The sequence below is a fragment of the Podarcis cretensis genome (genome assembly GCF_951804945.1).
Source record: "Podarcis cretensis genome assembly, chromosome: 7".
NCBI classification, from domain to species: domain Eukaryota; kingdom Metazoa; phylum Chordata; class Lepidosauria; order Squamata; family Lacertidae; genus Podarcis; species Podarcis cretensis.
The window spans coordinates 92,654,147-92,673,968 of NC_137176.1; the positions used below are offsets into that span (position 1 = coordinate 92,654,147).

General features: G+C 45.2%; 1 protein-coding gene across 3 annotated transcripts in view; it reads left to right on the forward strand.

Moving 5' to 3' along the window:
• The window catches only part of LOC307220355 (protein EFR3 homolog A), a 51,163-nt gene extending 33,329 nt beyond the window's left edge, over positions 1-17,834 (forward strand). For all 3 annotated transcript variants that reach the window (XM_079984245.1, XM_079984246.1, XM_079984247.1), the window contains 13 exons: positions 212-326; positions 1,492-1,543; positions 2,933-3,105; positions 4,344-4,419; positions 4,547-4,708; positions 5,355-5,486; positions 6,417-6,484; positions 7,100-7,227; positions 9,180-9,268; positions 9,750-9,795; positions 10,943-11,046; positions 12,992-13,041; positions 15,120-17,834. In XM_079984245.1, the coding sequence (XP_079840371.1) occupies positions 212-326; positions 1,492-1,543; positions 2,933-3,105; positions 4,344-4,419; positions 4,547-4,708; positions 5,355-5,486; positions 6,417-6,484; positions 7,100-7,227; positions 9,180-9,268; positions 9,750-9,795; positions 10,943-11,046; positions 12,992-13,041; positions 15,120-15,225 (1,301 nt within the window). In that variant the 3' untranslated portion in view covers positions 15,226-17,834. The remainder of the gene's footprint in view (positions 1-211; positions 327-1,491; positions 1,544-2,932; positions 3,106-4,343; positions 4,420-4,546; positions 4,709-5,354; positions 5,487-6,416; positions 6,485-7,099; positions 7,228-9,179; positions 9,269-9,749; positions 9,796-10,942; positions 11,047-12,991; positions 13,042-15,119) is intronic.
• Positions 17,835-19,822: the final 1,988 nt, after the last annotated feature.

Here is a 19,822-nt window from a genome sequence, read left to right on the forward strand (position 1 = left end):
GACTCTCATTCCCAGCTTCATAAACTGGGGGAGATTGTCCAAACCAGACAGTGACTCAGATTTGTTAACGCAAGGCAGCTGTTATTTCAGAAGATCTAGTGGGAGGAAGACAGTGATGTGGACCCAATTTAATCCTTGAATTCTCAGGCCTTCTCTGTTTTATGAACAGATGGCCCAGCGTTGTCTCATCCTTCCCTTTTCTGTTCCGTAGGTTTCTTTGGCAGCAACCTCCCAGATTACCAGCGCTCCGAAATAATGATGTTCGTTATGGGGAAAGTCCCTGTGTTTGGGTCAGCATCTCAGACTGTGGACACCAGCCAACTGGGGTTTGTACTTTCCCTCTTGCCTGTTCCAGAACTCTGGTGGCAGAGCTGATGCTCTTAAAACTGTGGCCTGCCTTTTGCGGCTCCTGTTGTCTTTGCAATTCCACTGGCTTTGAGGGAAGACGATCCCTTGGTGAACCCTTAGAGATACGGTTAGCTATAAATAAAAAACAATTAAGCATCTGCAATTGATCATTTTTCCCAGTCTGCACATACTAAGTATTTGTTTCAGGTGTGGGAATGAGGATTACGGTTGATCCAAAGGCCTCCCAGGAAAAAATAATTCCGAAAACAGGGAGAGAGGTGGCACTGTGTAGCCGACAGGTCTAGGAGTTCCAGACTCAAGGGGTGGCTGCCTGCAGAGGGAGAATGTGTGAGATTGCTTAAGAGGGGTGATCTGAGGGTGACAGAATCGGATGAGCATGGCTCACAAGCCCATGAGGTCTTAGTTCACTGAGGATTGTCTCTGGTCCTGCCTTTCCGTACAGGTTTCCTGCAGAATTGCCCCAAGAACCAGAACAGTCATGCAGGAATGGTGAAGGAGGTTTTAGGGAGTTTGCAAGATGCATGCCTATAAGTCATTCTTGCCCTTACTTGTTGCCTCTGGTCATTTTCTGACTCCTTCCCACGGCATGTCTCATCAGCAGCCCTGAATTTGCACATGTGACTTATCCGGTGGTCCGTGTGTATCTCAGCCCTAGTATGGCAGGAATGGCCCTTCAGGGCGTTCTGTCACTCAGGTATCAGTGGGCAGGAAGTGGTTGCCAGTAGTGAATCATAGCAAGAGATTAAAAATGGGATATTACGCCTGCCGTAATGAACTTAGCTGGAATGTCAGCAGAAGGTGTCTGTGACATGCCTCTCCTCTCTTGGAGTTGACTCCTGGAATGCCATCTGGCAGGGAATTACAAAAAACGTTGCTGCTCGCAATGTTCTTTGCCAGTCTGTATGCATCTGGGTGTGGCGTGCGTTGCTTGAGAGATGGGTCTGGTAGGGTGTTTGCCACAGAGTGATGGGGACTTGCCCAAACTAAGTAGCTGGCCGTGGCTCTGGCTGGAAACAACAGCAGAGGTGCAGCTTGCACTCAAAACATGCACAGCTCTAGTGAGTGAACTGGATCACGGAGCCATATTGATCTAAAGTACAGCTCTTTTCTGCTCCCCTCCAGGGATTTGGGAACCCGGAGGATTCAGATCATGTTGCTGCGGTCTTTGCTTATGGTAAGTCTGATAATGGCTCCACAGAGGAGTATGGGTGTGTGTGGGTGTGTGTGTGGGTGTGATGTGTCTGTTTTCAGTGGGACACACAGTCTCTAGGCTTTTGTCATGGAGTAGGATGCATGGATAAGTTTAAATATTTCGGTTTCATTTGAGCTGTGGGTGAGAACTCCTGTTTTTATTATTTATCTATTACCCGCCCTTCACCCAGAGGTCGCAGGGTGGGTTGCAGTACCAAAACACAACATTAAGAACAACTTAAAAATGAGGTGGGTCCTAAAAATGGCAGGTGGCGCTGTGGTCGAAACCACTGAGCCTCTTGGGCTTGCCGGTCGGAAGGTTGGCGGTTCGAATCTCCGCAACGGGGTGAGCTCCTGTTGCTCGGTCCCAGCTCCTGGCAGCCTAGCAGTTCAAAAGCACGCCAAAAAGTGCAAGTAGATAAATAGGTACCGCTACAGCGGGAAGGTAAACCCGTGTTTCTGTGCGCTGCTCTGGTTTCGGTGTTCTGTTGTGCCAGAAGCTGCTTAGTCCTGCTGGCCACATGACCAGGAAAAACTGTCTGCAGACAAACGCCGGCTCCCTCGGCCTGTAAAGCGAGATGAGCGCCACAATCCCAGAGTCGTTTGTGACTGAACTGAACTGAACTGTCAGGGGTCCTTTACCTTTTTAGGTAAGAGTTGAATCTCTCCCACCAACTGCCCCACAGCTAAATTCACCCTCTTGTGGGGCATCTTGGGCCAACATGAGGAAGCATGTCTACATGGCCAGTCAGTCACCGAAACTGAGGGCCGGGTCACACAGAGCAGATTTCCAGGTCATGCGAGACGTTGAACAGGTGGCGAGAAGGCACCTGCTAGTTGTGCTCCCATAGTCTTCCACAAGGGCGGCTCCCCTGTGGGCCTTTTGCTCTTGTTGGAGCCCAGATCCCATCAGCCCTGACCGTGGGCCACGCTAGATGGAGCTGTTGGGAACAGGAATCCAAGAACAGTTGCAAGAGTGTCGCAGGTTAGTCATCTTCCCTGCTGCTGATTGGCGGATTGATGGATTATATTTCTATGCCGCTTTTTGTTCGCATGAATCACAAAGCAGCTCGCGAGCAATAAATAACAATAACATAATAGAAAAACATATTGAATAATTAGCAAATAATCAGTAAAGCAATTGCAATCTATAAAACACTATTAACAAAACAACTGGGGGGAAAAAGCCAAACAGTGTAATTGCAACAAAAGTCATGCTATGTGTAAACAGAAAAGTATGATCCAGCCTTAGGTATCTGTATTCACTGTGCAAACTGCTTAGGTATATATGAACTGCTGCTGCCATTCTGAATATTGTGGATGAGCAAGAACTGCACCAGTAACACTTGCTGTGTCTTGAACCCCTTGGCAGGTCACCTCGGGGTACAATGCCAAAAGCATCATGACTGTTCTCTCAGCCCCGTTCCTGGATCCCCTGCTGTCCTCTTCGCTCACGGAAGACAGTGAGCTCCGGCAGCTCGTTCTAGAAATACTACACAATCTTATTGACCGGCACGACAACAGAGCAAAGCTCAGAGGAATAAGGTAGGACAAAAATGCCACTTTGCGTTAAACAGCCTCAGGAAAATGCAGTGATGATCAGCACAGTTGCCTCAAAATTAACCTGTGAAATGGTTTTGCTGTATATAAACTAGGGCTGCAGTATTTTGACAAAAAGGTGCCTCTGAGATTGCAAATCCTACCCTGAGAGTTATTTCCCTGTTTGCATGTATCGTCAGAAGGCAAGTAATTGTCTTTAGAACTTGTTCCTTTTCATGTGCAGATGCAAATTAATTGATTTAATCAAATCATCAGCTGATGCTTACACAGTTAATCAGTTAAGAGTTCTTTTAATTAGGTGTTAGACCTAACAGGGAGTTCCCACTGCCTCACTTTCTCTTGTGCTCCTTCCAGAAAAAATATGGAGAGTCACAACAAGAGGGGCATTTTAGTAGTGCTTCCCCAGGAGAACTTGACAGGCATTTGCAATTAACATATTTTCATTTCCTTGCAAAGACTTTTGTTTTTGCTCAGACTATTGTGTGTCGATACTTCAGCTCTTCTGCTGGAGCATTTTTCAGTTGGCTAACTTTACGGTGATTATGCTTATGATGATGTGATGTTTCTAACTTTTCCAATAATTGTATGACTAGTTTTGTGGTTCTTGTTTTAACTTCTGTGCATTTTTGTTTTTGAATGATAAGTCACTTTGAGACATTTTTGGTTTAAGGGGACATATAATAATAATAATAATATTAATAATAATAATAGTATTAGTAGTAATAATAATAATAATGGCAGCAACATAAATGTATGCAATCTTACTAAGTGTCATGTTATATTAGCAATCTGTGTTCTATTCTGTATTGCTTTTGGTAAACATAGTTTCTTCTGTCTTCTTCCTTTGAAGAGGACAAATTCTGCAGTTGTGCCAGAATTTTTCATATAGGTATTTTTTAAAATGAACACTTGAGTATGTGACAAAAGAGAGATGACCAGAGTTGTTCATAACCCACCCTATTCCTGTGACTATAATTTGTTTTAAACTGTTTTTAATATTAAAATTTAAATTGCTGTAACCTGTCCTGGGTCCTTATGGTTCAGAGCGGGTAAGAAATGGAAATAATAAGTTGATGATGATAAATTGTGAATTCTCTGGAATTGAACACAAACTTGGAAAAGATGGGGGGAATTATAACTTGCATCTTCGTCCCAGCACACAATGATGATAATATGTTTAGGGTTTTTTGAAATTAAGAATTGTGTATTTGTTCCACATTTAGAATAATACCTGATGTGTCTGATCTGAAGATAAAGCGAGACAAAATTTCGCGGCAAGATGTGAGCTTCATGAAGAAGGTAATTGCAAGAAGCAGGAAGTTCCTTCTGCATCCCTTAAAGCATGTCATTCTTCACTGATTTGTTCTTACCTTTGAAAAATCCTCTCTACCTGCTGCGTTTCCTGAGATTTCCCTCTCCTTTGCAGCACGGCCAGCAGCTGTACAGGCACGTTTACATGGGCTGCAAAGAAGTCGACAACGTGCATAAGAACTTTGAGCTGCTCTACACATCTCTTGCTCTGATAACGATTGAACTCGCCAACGAAGAGGTGGTGACAGACCTCATCCGCCTGGCCATTGCCTTGCAGGTATGTGCGGCAGGAAGAGATAATAATAATAATAATAATAATAATAATAATAATAATAATACAGTGGTACCTCAGGTTAAATACTTAATTCGTTCCGGAGGTCCGTACTTAACCTGAAACTGTTCTTAACCTGAAGCACCACTTTAGCTAATGGGGCCTCCTGCTGCCGCCACACCACCGGAGCACGATTTCTGTTCTCATCCTGAAGCAAAGTTCTTAACCTGAAGCACTATTTCTGGGTTAGCGGAGTCTGTAACCTGAAGCGTTTGTAACCTGAAGCGTATGTAACCCAAGGTACCACTGTAATAATAAGAATAATAATAATTAATTTACCAGCCAGATGGGCGGGGTACAAATAATAAACCCAGCCAGATGGGCGGGGTACAAATAATAATAATTATTTGTACCCTGCCCATCTGGCTGGGTTTCCCCAGCCACTGGGAGGCTTCCAACAAAGATTAAAAATACATTAAAATGTCACACATTAAAAACTTCCCTGAACAGGGCTGACTTCAGATGTCTTCTAAAATCCCAGGGGGGTGTACTTTGGCTGGAACCACGAGTTGTCCACGATCCAGAAATGTCTTCAAGCAGGTGTGTCGGTGCCTTTCAATGTTCTCCCTCTCCTCCCCCCCCCACCTTAAAGGATACTGCCATCCTGAATGAGGATAACCTGCCAATGTCTCACCGCTGCAGCATCATGGCGCTGGTCGCCACGTACCTCAACTTCCTGAGTCAGATGATCGCAGTGCCTGCCTTCTGCCAGCACATCAGCAAGGTGTGCAGTTGTGCCTTCCTTTTGTCTTCCTACCCTGGGGTGACCAGTTTCCACATTCTGGGGGGGCATCTTATTTCTGGGAGAAGGGGCAGCAGAAAATGTTTTAATTATGTTGGAATTAATCTGATGGACAGGAAGTACAGTGGTACCTCAGATTAAGAACTTAATTCGTTCTGGAGGTCTGTTCTTAACCTGAAATTGTTCTTAACCTGAAGCACCACTTTAGCTAATGGGGCCTCCTGCTGCCGCTGTGCCGCCGCTGCACGATTTCTGTTCTCATCCTGAAGCAGAGTTCTTAACCCGAGGTAATATTTCTGGGTTAGCAGAGTCTGTAACCTGAAGCGTATGTAACCTGAAGCATATGTAACCCGAGGTACCACTGTGTATAGATATTTTGAATGAACGAATATTAATATGCTTGCTGCACAATACAGTCCCTTCATAATACTGCATAAAGCTCTGTAAGAGAGTTGGCTTGGCCCCATCAAGTGATGATCACATTGTTGTGGATCACATTCCCATGGAGAGGCTTGCCTGCTCCCTTAGTCTCTTGCAACACCGGAAAACAATTTCCCCCCTTACTGTCAGCAGACACCTCAGAACTTTCTGTCTTTCTCTGTATGTTCCCACCTGATCAAACCTCCTTTTAAATCCTTCACAGGGAAGAAAGGCCATCAAGCTGTTCAACGTGCAAATTGAAAATTGAACCTTGACAAATTTGCACGTTTGATGGTTTTTCTTCCCCCTGAAGGATCATGATCCTGCTTGTTGATAGTCCTGTAACCCGTGAGTCTTCCAGTGCATCCAGCAAAATCAGCTTTTTTGCAAACTGTTAATGGTCTCCCTGCAGAGGGAAACGAATCTGCCTCTGCAATTCAGATTTTGTTCTGTTCTGCGGATGGTTTAATTTTATTTTTTGGTGCTTTTTAGGTCATTGAAACCAGAACTGTGGAAGCACCGTACTTTTTGCCAGAAACCATATTCAGAGACAAGTGCAGGTAAATGTTGCATGTTTTGTTAGTAGTGGAAATTTTGCATTGTGGCCAGTTGGCTGACTTTTGCAACAAGATGAGGGAAATTTAATACCTAAAGTGAACACTGAGTCTCCATGTTAATTTGCTGTTTCCAGTGCCTGAGTAATAATAGTAGTAGTAGTAGAAGTAATAATAATAATAATAATAAATTATTTATTTATACCCTGCTCATCTGGCTGGGTTTCCCCAGCCACTCTGGGCAGCTCCCAACAGAATTAAAAGCACAATAGAACATCAAACATTCAAAACTTCCCTAAACAGGGCTTCCTTGAGTGGTTTCCTAATTCATTTCTTCTCTCTTGCTACATTCAAATGAAGTGATAGCTTGAAAAGCATACAGTGTGAAGTGGTTTAAAATTTGCTTATGACAAATTTGTTAAATTTGTTTATGACAATGTTGATTGATTGGAGGGGGAAGGGACGGAATATTGTGAAGAGAGGAATGGGGTTAGTTGGAGGAGGGCATGGCTGGCTGGCTGGCACACTGAGCGTTCCCCTCCTTCCGACCCCCTGAGCTGCACATCCCACTTGCGCCTTCTTAATTTCTTGCCTGAACTCCTGCACTTTTGCTCTCGACAGTCTCCCCAAAGCCTTAGACAAGGACGACAAGAACTTGTTTTTCCTGACCCACAAGATTGCGGAATCCTTGGGCGGCAGCGGATACAGCGTGGAGAGGCTCTCTGTGCCTTACGTGCCCCAGGTGACAGGTGAGCAGTTGCGCGGTTCTGATTGTGGCGCCTGCTCGTTCATCGTGCTTGTGTCTCACGTCCGGCTGGTCACCTGCCTCTTGCCATGAGCATCAAATAGGGGTGCAGGCAGAGCTCTGATTTCTGGAGGAGTAAATGTGGTTTGTTTGTTTTTTTGCTTCTGGAGGTTTTCACAATCTAACGATCACAGAGTGTTGCACAGAGTCAGATCTATGGTCCATAAGTGTCCCTACACTGACTGGCAGCAGCTCTCCAGGGTTTCAGGCAGGTTTCCCCCCCTACCTTTACCTGGAGATGTCTGGGACTTTCTGCTTCCAGCCCTTCCTTGAAAACTGGGGCACCTGCCTTCTCTTTTCAAAGTGATAGTTAATAAATATAAAGTTACATCTACTGCAAGGCTGCCATCCACTTGTGGGATAATGCCATGAGGAGCCAGTGTGGTGCAGAAGTGCCGGACTAGGACCGGGGAGGCCAGGCTTCGAATCCCCACTCAGCCGTGAAACTCACTGGGTGGCCTTTGGGGTCAATCACTGCCTCTTAGCCCAACCTACCTCACAGGGTTGCCATGAGGATTAAATGAGGAGGGGGAGAGCCATCTACATGCCACCTGAAGCTCATTTGAGGAAAAGGTGGAATAGAAATGCAATAAAACAACAACAACAACAACAATAATAATAAATTTATTATTTATACCCTGCCCATCTGGCTGGGTTTCCCCAGCCACTCTGGGTGGCTCCCAACAGACCATTAAAAACACAATAAAAGATCAAACATTAAAAACTTCCCTAAACAGGGCTGCCTTCATATGTCTTATAAAAGTCAGATAGTTGTTTATTTCCTTGACATCTGATGGGAGGACGTTCCACAGGGCAGGTGCCACTGCCAACAACAACAACAACAAAACAACAACAACAACAAAAATAATAATTTATTTATACCCCATCCACCTGGCTGAGTTTCCTCAGCCACTCTGGGCGGCTTCCAATCGAGTGTTAAAAACAATACAATAAATATTAAAAACTTCCCTAAATAGTGCTGTCTTCAGATGTCTTTTAAAGATAAGATAGCTGCTTATTTCCTTCACATCTGAAGGAAATAGGGTGGGCACCACTACCAAGAAGGCCCTCTGCCTGGTTCCCTGTAACCTCACTTCTCGCAGGGAGGGAACCAGCAGAAGGCCCTCGGAGCTGGACCTCAGTGTCCGGGCAGAACGATGGGAGTGGAGACGCTCCTTCAGGTCTACAGGACCGAGGCCATTTAGGGCTTTCAAGGCCAGCACCAACACTTTGAATTGTGCTCGGAAACGTACCGGGAGCCATGCTGTCAGAATCCTCTCCCCCTCATCCTTCCTTGTTCCGGGGGCCTTTCCTTTCCTCTGTCCTGCACAACTTGTTCCCTTGGGTTAGTCATTGCAGGTGCCCAGATTGTGATTTAGATGGGCTGCTTGACGATGGACAAGGGGGTTTGCCTCCCATCTAGGTCAGTGGCATGAACTTTCCAAGGGGTCCCCTGAGATAGATAGGTGCGAGGTTCTCTTCCGTAGGATGCCATGCAGGCCAGAGCAGTAACTCTTTGGCCTCTTGTGACCACCACCCTTCCTGTCCCAGCCATCCACCACATCTGTGACTGCCACTCAAATTATTTGAAAACTTGACCCTGAGATGCACCGTAACTGCCACTAAATGGTCACTAAATAAAACTACATGTTAGCTTTGTCAGAATGTAGAAAATGGCGAAGAAGTCAGTAAGCTCAATGGGTTGTCTTCAATGTTAGTCCTGCCCAGAGTTGACCCATTGAAATGAATGGATTTAGCTAAAGTAGGTCCATTTATTTTAATGAGTACACTCAGCAGAACTTAGTTGGCTACTGTCTCAGAAGGGGCCCTTCCTCCTCCTCCACAATGAAATAAAGGCTCTTTCTAAATTTTATTTTGGGTTGTCCGTGTCTGCAGATGAAGACCGGCTGTCCCGAAGGAAGAGTATCGTGGATACTGTATCTATTCAAGTGGACATCCTCCCTGGCAATGGCACAGAAGACAAGGTGAGTTTATTCTCTGTCAGGTCGTGTGATGAGTCTTAAAGGAACTTCTCCCTTTGCCCCTCTCATTTTAGAAAGAGGGCAGAATAACTTTGTGCTGTCCATTATTTAGAGTCTTGCTCCTGAGGCTATGTTGACAATGCAAATGTTCTGTGGTTGGTATCATTCTTACATTTAATTTCTTTGACCTCACAACTGTTTGAACAACCCTCTACTTCAGAATTTTAGACCCCCGACAAGTAAAATTCTTGTTCAGGTAATGTCCAGTTCTTAATTTTTAATCTCAGCTGCTCAACTTCCAATTCTCTGTCACCCCTCCCCAACACCCAGACTTGCCACCAAATAATGACTACCTATAAACAAGCTGATCTGTTCCAAATTTTGCAGACAGTCACGAGTCAATAAGAACAAAGAATTGCATCCCCCACCCCCAAACGGTTCAGTTGCTTATGTGGTTTAAACAAATATCTGATCTTTTCTCCAGGTTAACACTGAGGAAATTACCTTTGAAGCACTGAAGAAAGCTATAGGTGAGATTGCCCTCAGTTCCCTGCAAAGCTAGCTTTCTCCCTGCATTCCCCTCCAGCAGGCATTGGCCCTTACAGCCTATCATTTGAAATGAAGAAAAGATCTTCATCCAGCATTTTGTAAGGAAGATTCTCTGATTGCAACAGCCGCCTGCTGCAATTACTTGAGTGCTTTCGGTGTTATCAGAGATTCCTGCTGAATCATGTTAGGCAACGTGAAGGTGTGAAAATATCATTACACATTTGATACCATAAGGAGAGTCCTGCTAGGTGAGACCAAGGATCTCTCTAGTGCAGCATATTGTGTCCCACAGACCTGAGCCCAGCAGAGCTCGCCCCACTCAGATCACCCAGAACCGGCATTCAGGGTCATCTAGTCGAAACCTCTGCAATGCAGGAATCTTTTTGATCCAACATGGGACTCGAACTCTCAACCCTAAGCTGAAGAGTCTCTTGCTCTACTGACTGAGCTACCAAGGCGGTCATGCCTGTCCTGAACCTTCAGCTTCACTAGGCAACCCTGTTGGGTTCTAATGTTTTACGAAATAAGACAGTATGAAATCACTTTGGAAAGACCAGTATCTTAGATTCTGACTTGGACCACTTTCATCTCTTATAATAAACCTCTTTACTTAAAACTTTCCTAGTAAATACATGCATGCAAGCGCCTCAAAACCACAAAATTTATTCGAAGAGCATGAAATGCGTAGCGTGGAATTCTAGGTGTCCCCTGAGCTTAAGAGAAGAATCTCTCACAGAATTGAACTTGAGTGACAAAAGCCTTTTGGCAGGTGCTGATAAGCTTACCCCTGAAGGAAGCCTGCACAGTTTGTTGCCCACCCTGTCAAATGCAGCCCATGACTCGCCACACACTGTGGCCCAGCAAGGGCTTGACAAAAGCCCTGGTTTTGCAGTCCTAGCCAAGTAGGATAATAGGAAGGTTCAGGAATCCCTCATGGGCAGTGCTCAGCTGGATTGCTATGTATTTTGTACATATTTTCCTCTTGTGAACCACCTTGAGATCTTTGGATGAAGGGCGCTATACAAATTTAATAAACAACAATAATTGCTTGTGTGTTGTGCTAGTCTTCCCTAAAGAGTCTCTGGCAGTTACTCCAATTCTCTCTCCTTTTTCTTTCCCTTGCCAAAGATAACACTGGTCTTGAAGAGCAAGAGAAGGAGAAGAGGCGCCTGGTGATTGAAAAGTTCCAGAAAGCTCCCTTTGAGGAGATCGCAGCCCAGTGTGAAACTAAGGTGAGCCCAGGGATCGGAATCTCACTGTGTGAGCCGTAAGGAAATCTGCAGAAGAGGAGCAAGAGTATTATCTTGGTGTACAACAACCTTTTAGGAGTAAAGGGCTTGGAACAGACTTCCTACCTAAAATCTGCTAGATGACCTTGGCTATTATACCAGGTGTCAGGCTTCAGGGAATCTGATCCCTCCCACGGGGGCAGCCAAGAAGCAGATAAACAAGAAGAGTTCTTACCAAGTGGTTTATTCAATATTCACAGAGAGAGAAGAAGGAATGTGGTCTCTCTTAGATAATGGCGTTGCTCCAAGTAAAGTCCTACCCTCTCAGTCCCTCCTATTCTACGTCATCCCTGTGCCGGCTGTAAACCAAATGGTTTCCAGAGAGTGATAGGGGATGTTTTATCCCATGTTGATGGCCTTTCAGCTGATTCCCTGGTGACCCGTTGGAATGCGGTTAACCAAGGCTATTGACTGTCTGGCTCCAAAGTGCCCTCTCCGATTGCAAGGAGTCCGGACAGCACTGTGGGTTTTCCGCGGAGCTGAGGGCGATGAAACAATCGCTGAGACGGCTAGAGCGCTGGTGGCGGAAAACTCATTCTGAATCTGACCGAACACAAGTTAGAGCTCAACGTCGAGCCTACCAAGTGGCGACAGCAACGGCGGCGAGGACCTTCTTCACCGCCTCTATCGCATCTGCAGAAAACAGCAGCAGGAGAACTCTTTCATTAAGAGTTCATTAATAATAATAATAAATTTATTATTTATATCCTGCCCATCTGGCTGGGTTTCCCCAGCCACTCTGGGTGGCTCCCAACAGAACATTAAAAACATGATAAAAAAACCAAACGTTAAAGTCTTTCTGCCTCTTGAGCTTTCTGTTCTACTACCCTCAATGCATGCTGGGTCCTTGGGGACGGGTAGGAATACTTTCTAAAGACACTGAGTCTGTCAGCTGTCTCTCCCCTGGTGCTTCTTCTTCCTGCTGCTCTCCAAATATTTCCCAGCTTCTCCCCTCTGCAGCCTCGGAACTATGACCTTCTGCAAACCACTGCTCTAAATCTATACTGTCCGCCTCTTCTCGGGAAGGTTCAGGAAGAGAGGGTGGCGGCCCCCACCATTCCTCCTCAGTCCAGTCCCTGACACCAGGCTTTTCTGTGATGCTATAAGATCTGGAGGAGGAGGGCTTTGAGAGGTGGCCTGGACCAAAATCCACTCTGCACCATCTCACCTCTCATTGGAACAGGGTGTCTGGTCCCTGCAAGAGAATTTGTGGCCTGCAGTACATGAGGGCAGGGTGGGGCGGCTCTATGCTGGTTTCCTTTCTGGCTGGCTAAACTGGAAGCATCCAGAGGGCAAACTCGCCATTTAAAGTTCAACAAACGCATTGTGAGACACTTTGGTCCTACTTGGTCAAGTGCTTGTATGTCTGCCTGAGCTCATTCTTTCCTGGGCTCTGTGGCCTGGAATGACACAAACCCCCGTTTTCTCCCCTGGAAAAAACCCAGGCTCCGGAAAGGTAAGCAAATGGTGCAAAACATCTGCATAGAATAAAGGTAAAGGTATAGGGACCCCTGACCACTAGGTCCAGTCATGGCCGACTCTGGGGTTGCGGCGCTCATCTCGCTTTATTGGCCGAGGGAGCCGACGTCCAGCTTCCGGGTCATGTGGCCAGCATGACTAAGCCGCTTCTGGCGAACCAGAGCAGTGCACGGAAACGCCGTTTACATTCCCACCAGAGCGGTACCTATTTATCTACTTGCACTTTGACGTGCTTTCGAACTGCTAGGTTGGCAGGAGCAGGGACCGAGCAACGGCAGCTCACCTCGTGCAGGGATTCAAACCGCCGACCTTCTGATCGGCAAGTCCTAGGCTCCGTGGTTTAGCCCACAGCACCACCCGCGTCCCTGCATAGAATACTTTCCAATAAATGTCTGTTTTCTCCCTACAGGCAAACCTCCTGCACGACCGGCTTGCTCAGATCTTGGAGCTCACCATTCGGTAAGGGAAATGGCCAGGGGCTGGAGGTCCTACCTTGGAGTCACTGGAGGTGGTAGTGGCAGTTCTGACCACCCTGTAGTGTTGGGCATAGTGTTTCTGTGGCCAGAGGTGCCAACCTGTCTCTGAGTGGTAAGGAAATAAAGCCACAGGCACACAGCAGCTTACCATAAGCATTACATAAGCTCTGGTTATCTCCCCCTTGGACTCCTGCAGTGCGCTCCACGTGGGGCTACCTTTGAGGGTGACCCGGAAACTACAAGTAACTACAAGTAATCCAGAATGCGGCGACTCGTGACTGGGAGCGGCTGCCAAGACCACATAACACCGGTCTTGAAAGACCTACATTGGCTCCCAGGACGTTTCCGAGCACAATTCAAAGTGTTGGTGCTGACCTTGAAAGCCCTAAACGGCCTTGGCTCAGTAGATTTGAAGGAGCATCTCCACCCCCATCGTTCTACCCAGACACTGAGGTCCAGCTCCGAGGGCCTTCTGGCGGTTCCCTCCCTGCGAGAAGCAAAGTTACAGGGAACCAGGCAGAGGGCCTTCTCAGTGGTGCTGCCTGCCCTGTAGAATGTTCTCCCATCGGATGTGAAGGAAATAAGCAGCTATCTTATCTTTAAAAGACAACTGAAGGCAGCCCTGTTTAGGGAAGCTTTTAATGTTTGATGCCTTACTATATTTTAATATTTTGTTGAAAGCTGCCCAAAGCGGCTGGGGTAATAATAATAATAATAATAATAATAATAATAATAATTTATTTATTACACTTTCTCTGGTAATCAGCTCCTGCAAGGGAGGGCCTCCATGACTGGGACCCCTGATTTGTCATTAGCTGGCACACGCCAGTGCTGTCCTCCTAGGCAGCTCCTCATGTAACTCTGGTGCCAGGCTTGCTTCAGGAGCACTGCGCTGCCAGAGAAATGTGGGAAGCCCAGAACCTCATGATCGACATCTCCCCATCATGGGGAACTAGGTTAACAGAGGAGTGGCTGCCCCAGCATGCCTTGGGGCTCCTTGCAGTTGAAAATGGCTCCTACCATTATGGACCAGAAAATAATTCTAATGGGTGATATGAATGGGGTAGCCTCCCTGGGTATGGACAGAACCATAAGGAGGACAGATTCAAAAGAAGCGAGACTACCATCCACCTTTTTGTAATGACACTTGTAATGTGGAATTGTTTGTGGTAATATAATACAGTCGTACCTCCGCTTATGTATCCCTCTGGATACGTAAACTTTGGGATGTGAACACGGCAAAACCAGAAGTATTTTTCCGGGTTTTGCCGCGCGCACATGCGTAGAAACGCTCTACGCACCGTGCACATGTGCAGAAACGCTAAATCGCGCCATGTGGTACCACTGTAGATGGATAATGGTAAAAGATGCAGCAAATTTAAGCTTAAACATGGAATCCATGGAGGGAGGGAGGAAGTCCAAAGGTTCAAAAGAACCTTGTATTTTAATGTTTGAAATGGTTATGTTTTATATGTATAAAATTATCAAAAACACTATATAAAAAAGAAAATGGCTCCTACAGCGCCAAGCCAACTTGACATGGAAGATTCACACTCTCCATTTTCTCTACTAAAACAAAAGCTATGACCAGTGAGATTTGTCCCCGTCCCTTCTTATCTCTTTATGTTCTCCACTAAACTAATTCTTTTTTTATTATTATTATGATTAGTTGCAAACACATAAATACATCAAATATACATAAATAAAAATAAAAAGAGAAATAGAGAATATAAAAAGAAAAAAGAAACAGAACAAAGAATAAAAAACAGAAAAGTAAATAACAAATTTCAATAAATAAATATAAACATTTCCATTTCAACTTCTACATAGGGAGTTCAAGCCATTTTTTTAAACAGCTTCAGCTTGGCTCCTTAATTCATATCTTGACTTCCCGCTCTCAATGAACGTACTTAGTAAGTCAATTTCCCCCCAGATAACTGTATTCGAATGGTAAATCTTGGAGAGACAGTCTGACTGACAGTCACTAAACCGATTCTGATAGCTGAGACGAGACTAAACGTGCTGTGAGATCTTAACCCTCTTTTAATGTCTCCTTTGCAGCCCTCCTCCCAGCCCCTCTGGGACGCTGACCATCACGGCGGGACACACCCACTATCAATCTGTTCCGGTCTATGAGATGAAGTTCCCAGATCTTTGTGTGTATTAAAGAGTCTTCTGGCCTCTGCTGGGCATTATTTCGCATTCAGAGCATGTTGCGTAGAGTTCCAGATGAGCCTCGAGCTCAGCCTTGCCTCTTCCCTCTGTCACATTTTAATAGAGCTTTCAGACATAGCCCTGGACTTGGGGCCATTGGGCTGGTGCCCACATCACAAGTTTCTTACCCTGATCATTCTGCTCTTGAAGTTAAATCTCTCCTTTTCAGAGTATTTCACGCTCTCTCTTTTTCTCTCTCTTTGGCGTAAAAAGAAAAATGTTTACAAGTGTAATACGGTCTCTTTTGCCAAATCGTTTTGTGTTTCGGAGAATTTTAGACTAGGAGCTACAGGCTCTGTGGCATCCGCACTGTCTCGATGTCGTAGGATTAACTGGCAAACTCTTTGCTGGCTTGTTTACTCTTTGGCTTCTTTCAGCACAAGAACCTCGGCACCTTAAGCAATGCTGGGTAGACACGTTGCTAGTCGTAATCTCATAATACTAAACCACAGGCCTGGGGGTGACCCTTTGCCCCTTCTCCAATCACAGCAGCAAATCTGAATGTACCATGCCTCCTTGTGGTTCTTTGCACATGTGATTTCCCACATCACAAGCCTTGCTGTGGCAAAGAAATGCCTCTTTCTGTACAAGCACCAAAACCTTGAAATATTTTTGATGTCTTAAATGTGTCTAGTTCATGCCCTGTGCTTTCTGGGGGAAACATATTTTTCTGTGTTGCTTTTAGAGTACCTAAACGAGACAATAGATACATAGATATATATATTTGGTATATAGCGTAAGAAATTAAGGGCATTTTCAAATGGTAAATAGTTTTTTTTGTTTTTTAACTAATTCTGTTTGAAATTGTAGAAGAGAAGCTGGTTATTCCTTGAAATATTTCCCTCTGTAGTATAGTGGTATAGCCTTTTAGTGATATTTTGTCAACTGAAAGAGAAAAAACAACGCATGCATGGAGCTTCCTGGAGAGGTTAGAATTTTTATTGTGTGCTTCCCCTCCCCTCCATGAGAAGTAGTTGCATTTTAAAAATGCACCAACTTCTATCTGCTTTAACTTCATTGCTACGTTTTCCTCCAAGGATAAAATGTGTGAGACATTTGGCTCCCTTGGCCTGTGTATCCCTGCATGCAGGGAGGAGCACTTAACTTCCATCAGAAAAGAAACAGGCCAATTTTTCTTATGTCCAACTCACAATTTCAGTTTTGTTGAAAAAACTGAAAGACATCTGCGCTGCCCGATTGTGCCGCTCAGTGTGAAAACATCAGCTTGGGGCTTGGCCAGATCAGCATTTGAGCATAAAATTGGGAGGGTGTGGAGAGAGGTTAGCTTGACAGTGTACCAAACGCTCAGCCTTCTGTTTTTGTTTTTTTAAAAAATGAAGTAGGAGAGGGCTGGGTCTTCCCTCCCACCTTTTTTAGTTTGTCAATCTTGGGAAGCACTTGGCCGGTAACCAAGCCCTTCTTTTCAGTTTGACAGCGCAATCACAGCTCTTAGCGGATGACGAAACAGCCTCTTTCGTACGGCATTCCCCTGTGATTGCAGCTGCTCCACCCTTCCGCCCTGCTCAGACCACAGGCGCCAGCGCCCCTCATAGGACGTGGTGCCGTTTTCTTGACACCCTTAGCTTCCACTTTTTGGTTTTGGAAGGTAAGATGTCTTGGCGTCTGATGTCATCAGCGTGGTGTCTTATTCGAAGACGAAAGTTAATCTGAGGTCAGTGCGCACACTGAGATCAGGCACACTGCTGCTTTTTTTTCTATTGTGTGACTGCTTTTGTACAATATATATATATAAATAAAAGAATGCTGTTTTGATTTGCACTCATGCAGTCGGTAGACCGTGGTGCTAAACACACCCAGCCGCTTCTCCTATCAGCTCTGCATGCAACAGATGCCTTGCACTTCATGTTGTATTTGCTTCCTTGCCTCACCTGAGTTATTTTCACCTGCCTGCCTTTGGTGTGTTGCCTAGTGGGCGTCTGCATTCCCCAAAGCAATGTTCCTCTTGCTCAGCATTTAACGGGAGGGGGAGAAGCAAGCAAGAACACTGATCTTTTGAAGCTGGGCTAGCTGCAGATACAGAACAGCTGCCACGCTGGGTCCAAAATGTTCATTCCACTGTGAATTGTACAGGCCTGGGAAAGCAGTGTCTTAGGCATTGTAGTGCCTTGGTCACTGAGACGGGACGGATGGTTAAGACAACTATTGCTAGTTTTGTAACGGTTCCTTTAAGTCAATGAACTTCGGAGAGTGTAAGACACAAAGGCCATGATGTGCTTGACCAGCCATGCTTGTGGGAACAGTTTGGCGCTGTTCAGATGTTTGCCACTGCTGGGATTTGTTCGTATTCTACCTTGCACCTTGGCGTTTCAGCTGACGACGTGTAAAAGAATGTTTAGCTTTTCATAGCAATTTAGATTTAAGGCGTAAACGAAAGCTGTTACAACGGAGGACGGTCAAGAGAACAACCGAATTGTCTATTTTACTGATGCTTGGATATATATTCTGCGCACTCTGTAATGAGCCATTTGACTAAATGTAAGAACACTGTGATAATACTGTGCAATCCACATGTAAGCAATAAAATAAACCAAGTAAGTGCAAGCATGGCTTTATTTTTCTTTCCCAGGTGTTTAATTAGTTTGTGGATAATTGGGTTCACTTTGGGGTGCAAATATAAGCTCTTTTGCGTGTATCACAAAGTGCAATAAACTTAAGGTAAAGGTAAAGGGACCCCTGACCATTAGGTCCAGTCACAGACGACTCTGGGGTTGCGGCGCTCATCCCGCTTTATTGGCCAAGGGAGCCGGCGTCCAGCTTCCGGGTCATGTGGCCAGCATGACGAAGCCGCTTCTGGCGAACCAGAGCAGCGCACGGAAACACTGTTTACCTTCCCGCCGGAGTGGTACCTATTTATCTACTTGCACTTTGACGTGCTTTCGAAGTGCTAGGTTGGCAGGAGCAGGGACCGAGCAACCGGAGCTCACCCCGTCGTGGGGATTTGAACCGCCGACCTTCTGATCGGCAAATCCTAGGCTCTGTGGTTTAACCCACAGCGCCACCCGCGTCCCTGTCTTACATGGAGGCAATAAGGTGAAACAACTGCCTCAAAAGCATATGAGGCAAAAAAAACCAATTCTGGAAACCTTGGAAGGACTATCTGAGGGGCAGGGAACGTAATAATAGCCCTATCCTCCTTCATGAATTTGCCCAATCTTGTGGGAGGGAGTTCCAGAGTTTAATTCTGCGCTGCATGAAGGACTTTCTTTTATCTGGAAAACAAACAAAAATTCCTTCCAGTAGCACCTTATAGAGACCAACTAAGTTTGATATTGGTATGAGCTTTCATGTGCATGCACACTTCTTTGTATCAGTCCTGAATCTTTCAACATTCAGCCTTGTCAGTGTCTGTGAGTTGTCCTGATAGGAGAGAGGGGAACTTTTTCTAGTCACTTTCTACATAATAAGGCATAGTTTTAAGAACTTCTGTCATGCAGTGCCAAATGCTGCAGCCTTCCTTTATAGAGCAGTCATTCCATCCCCTGTAACAGAGGCCAAAAATTACTGAGCTGCTTTTTTTTTTTTTTTTTGGCCCAAAGTTGATGAGTTTTTTGAGCAAACTAATGCCGTTTTTGAGCTATTTGTATGTGTTTGGGAATTCTAAGGTCTCATATATATAAATCATATCTATGTATTTGCCTTGTAGATTTATGAACATAAGTATATAAATCACACGTCTGAAATAGTACAAGAGAACAATCCCGAAGCCATTTTGACTCTTCCAGCCACCTCAAAAATTCTCTGCTGTGAGGAAGGAAAAGCTTCCCGTTGTCTCTTTGCTCACAAATCCTGTCTTAAGGGTGTGTTGTGTATGAATAGGGCGAGCCTGTGACCTGGGTTCTGGATGTAAGTATTTAGCATCTCAAAAGTAATGGCCAGACTGCCCAGGTAAAGCAATCAGTGGCCATTATCAGGTATTCTGGCATATAGGATTTCTGCTGTAGATCGCCTCTTTCAGTGATGTATTTATGATGTTTTTGGGGGTGGTCTTGAGCTACAGGGCGGGCAATTTCAAAAGTCTATATAAGGGCTTGCACACCATTGTTCAGGGCTTTCCTGCGTTTGGTGAGAGGACCCTGTTGCAACAGTTAATAAAGATCAGGCTTGCTTGCCACTTTGCTTCTCAATATTCTCTGGCTAGCCTCTGTTATTTTCTCCTACCGATAGGGAACCCACTTAAGGACTCTATACGGGCTCTGGAGTACCCCATAAGCATAGCTGGCAACTTTTCCCTTTTCTTGCGAGGAATCCTATTTGGAATAAGGGAATTTCCCTTAAAAAAAGGGAAACATTGACAGCTATGCCCATATGGGAAAGGGAGCGGTATTTTTCTTATAACATGGAAAATCGATCATATCATCATTATCCACTTTACCGCCTGCCGACTTCCTTCCCTCCTGCCTCATAGCTTTCAAAATTACCCTTTATATCATTGCATTTTGTACGTTTTCCAGTTCTAGTTACACTCATTACAAAATGGCTCAAAATTTAAATAAAAACTGGTAGAAAATTTCTCATTACAAGTCTTCAGA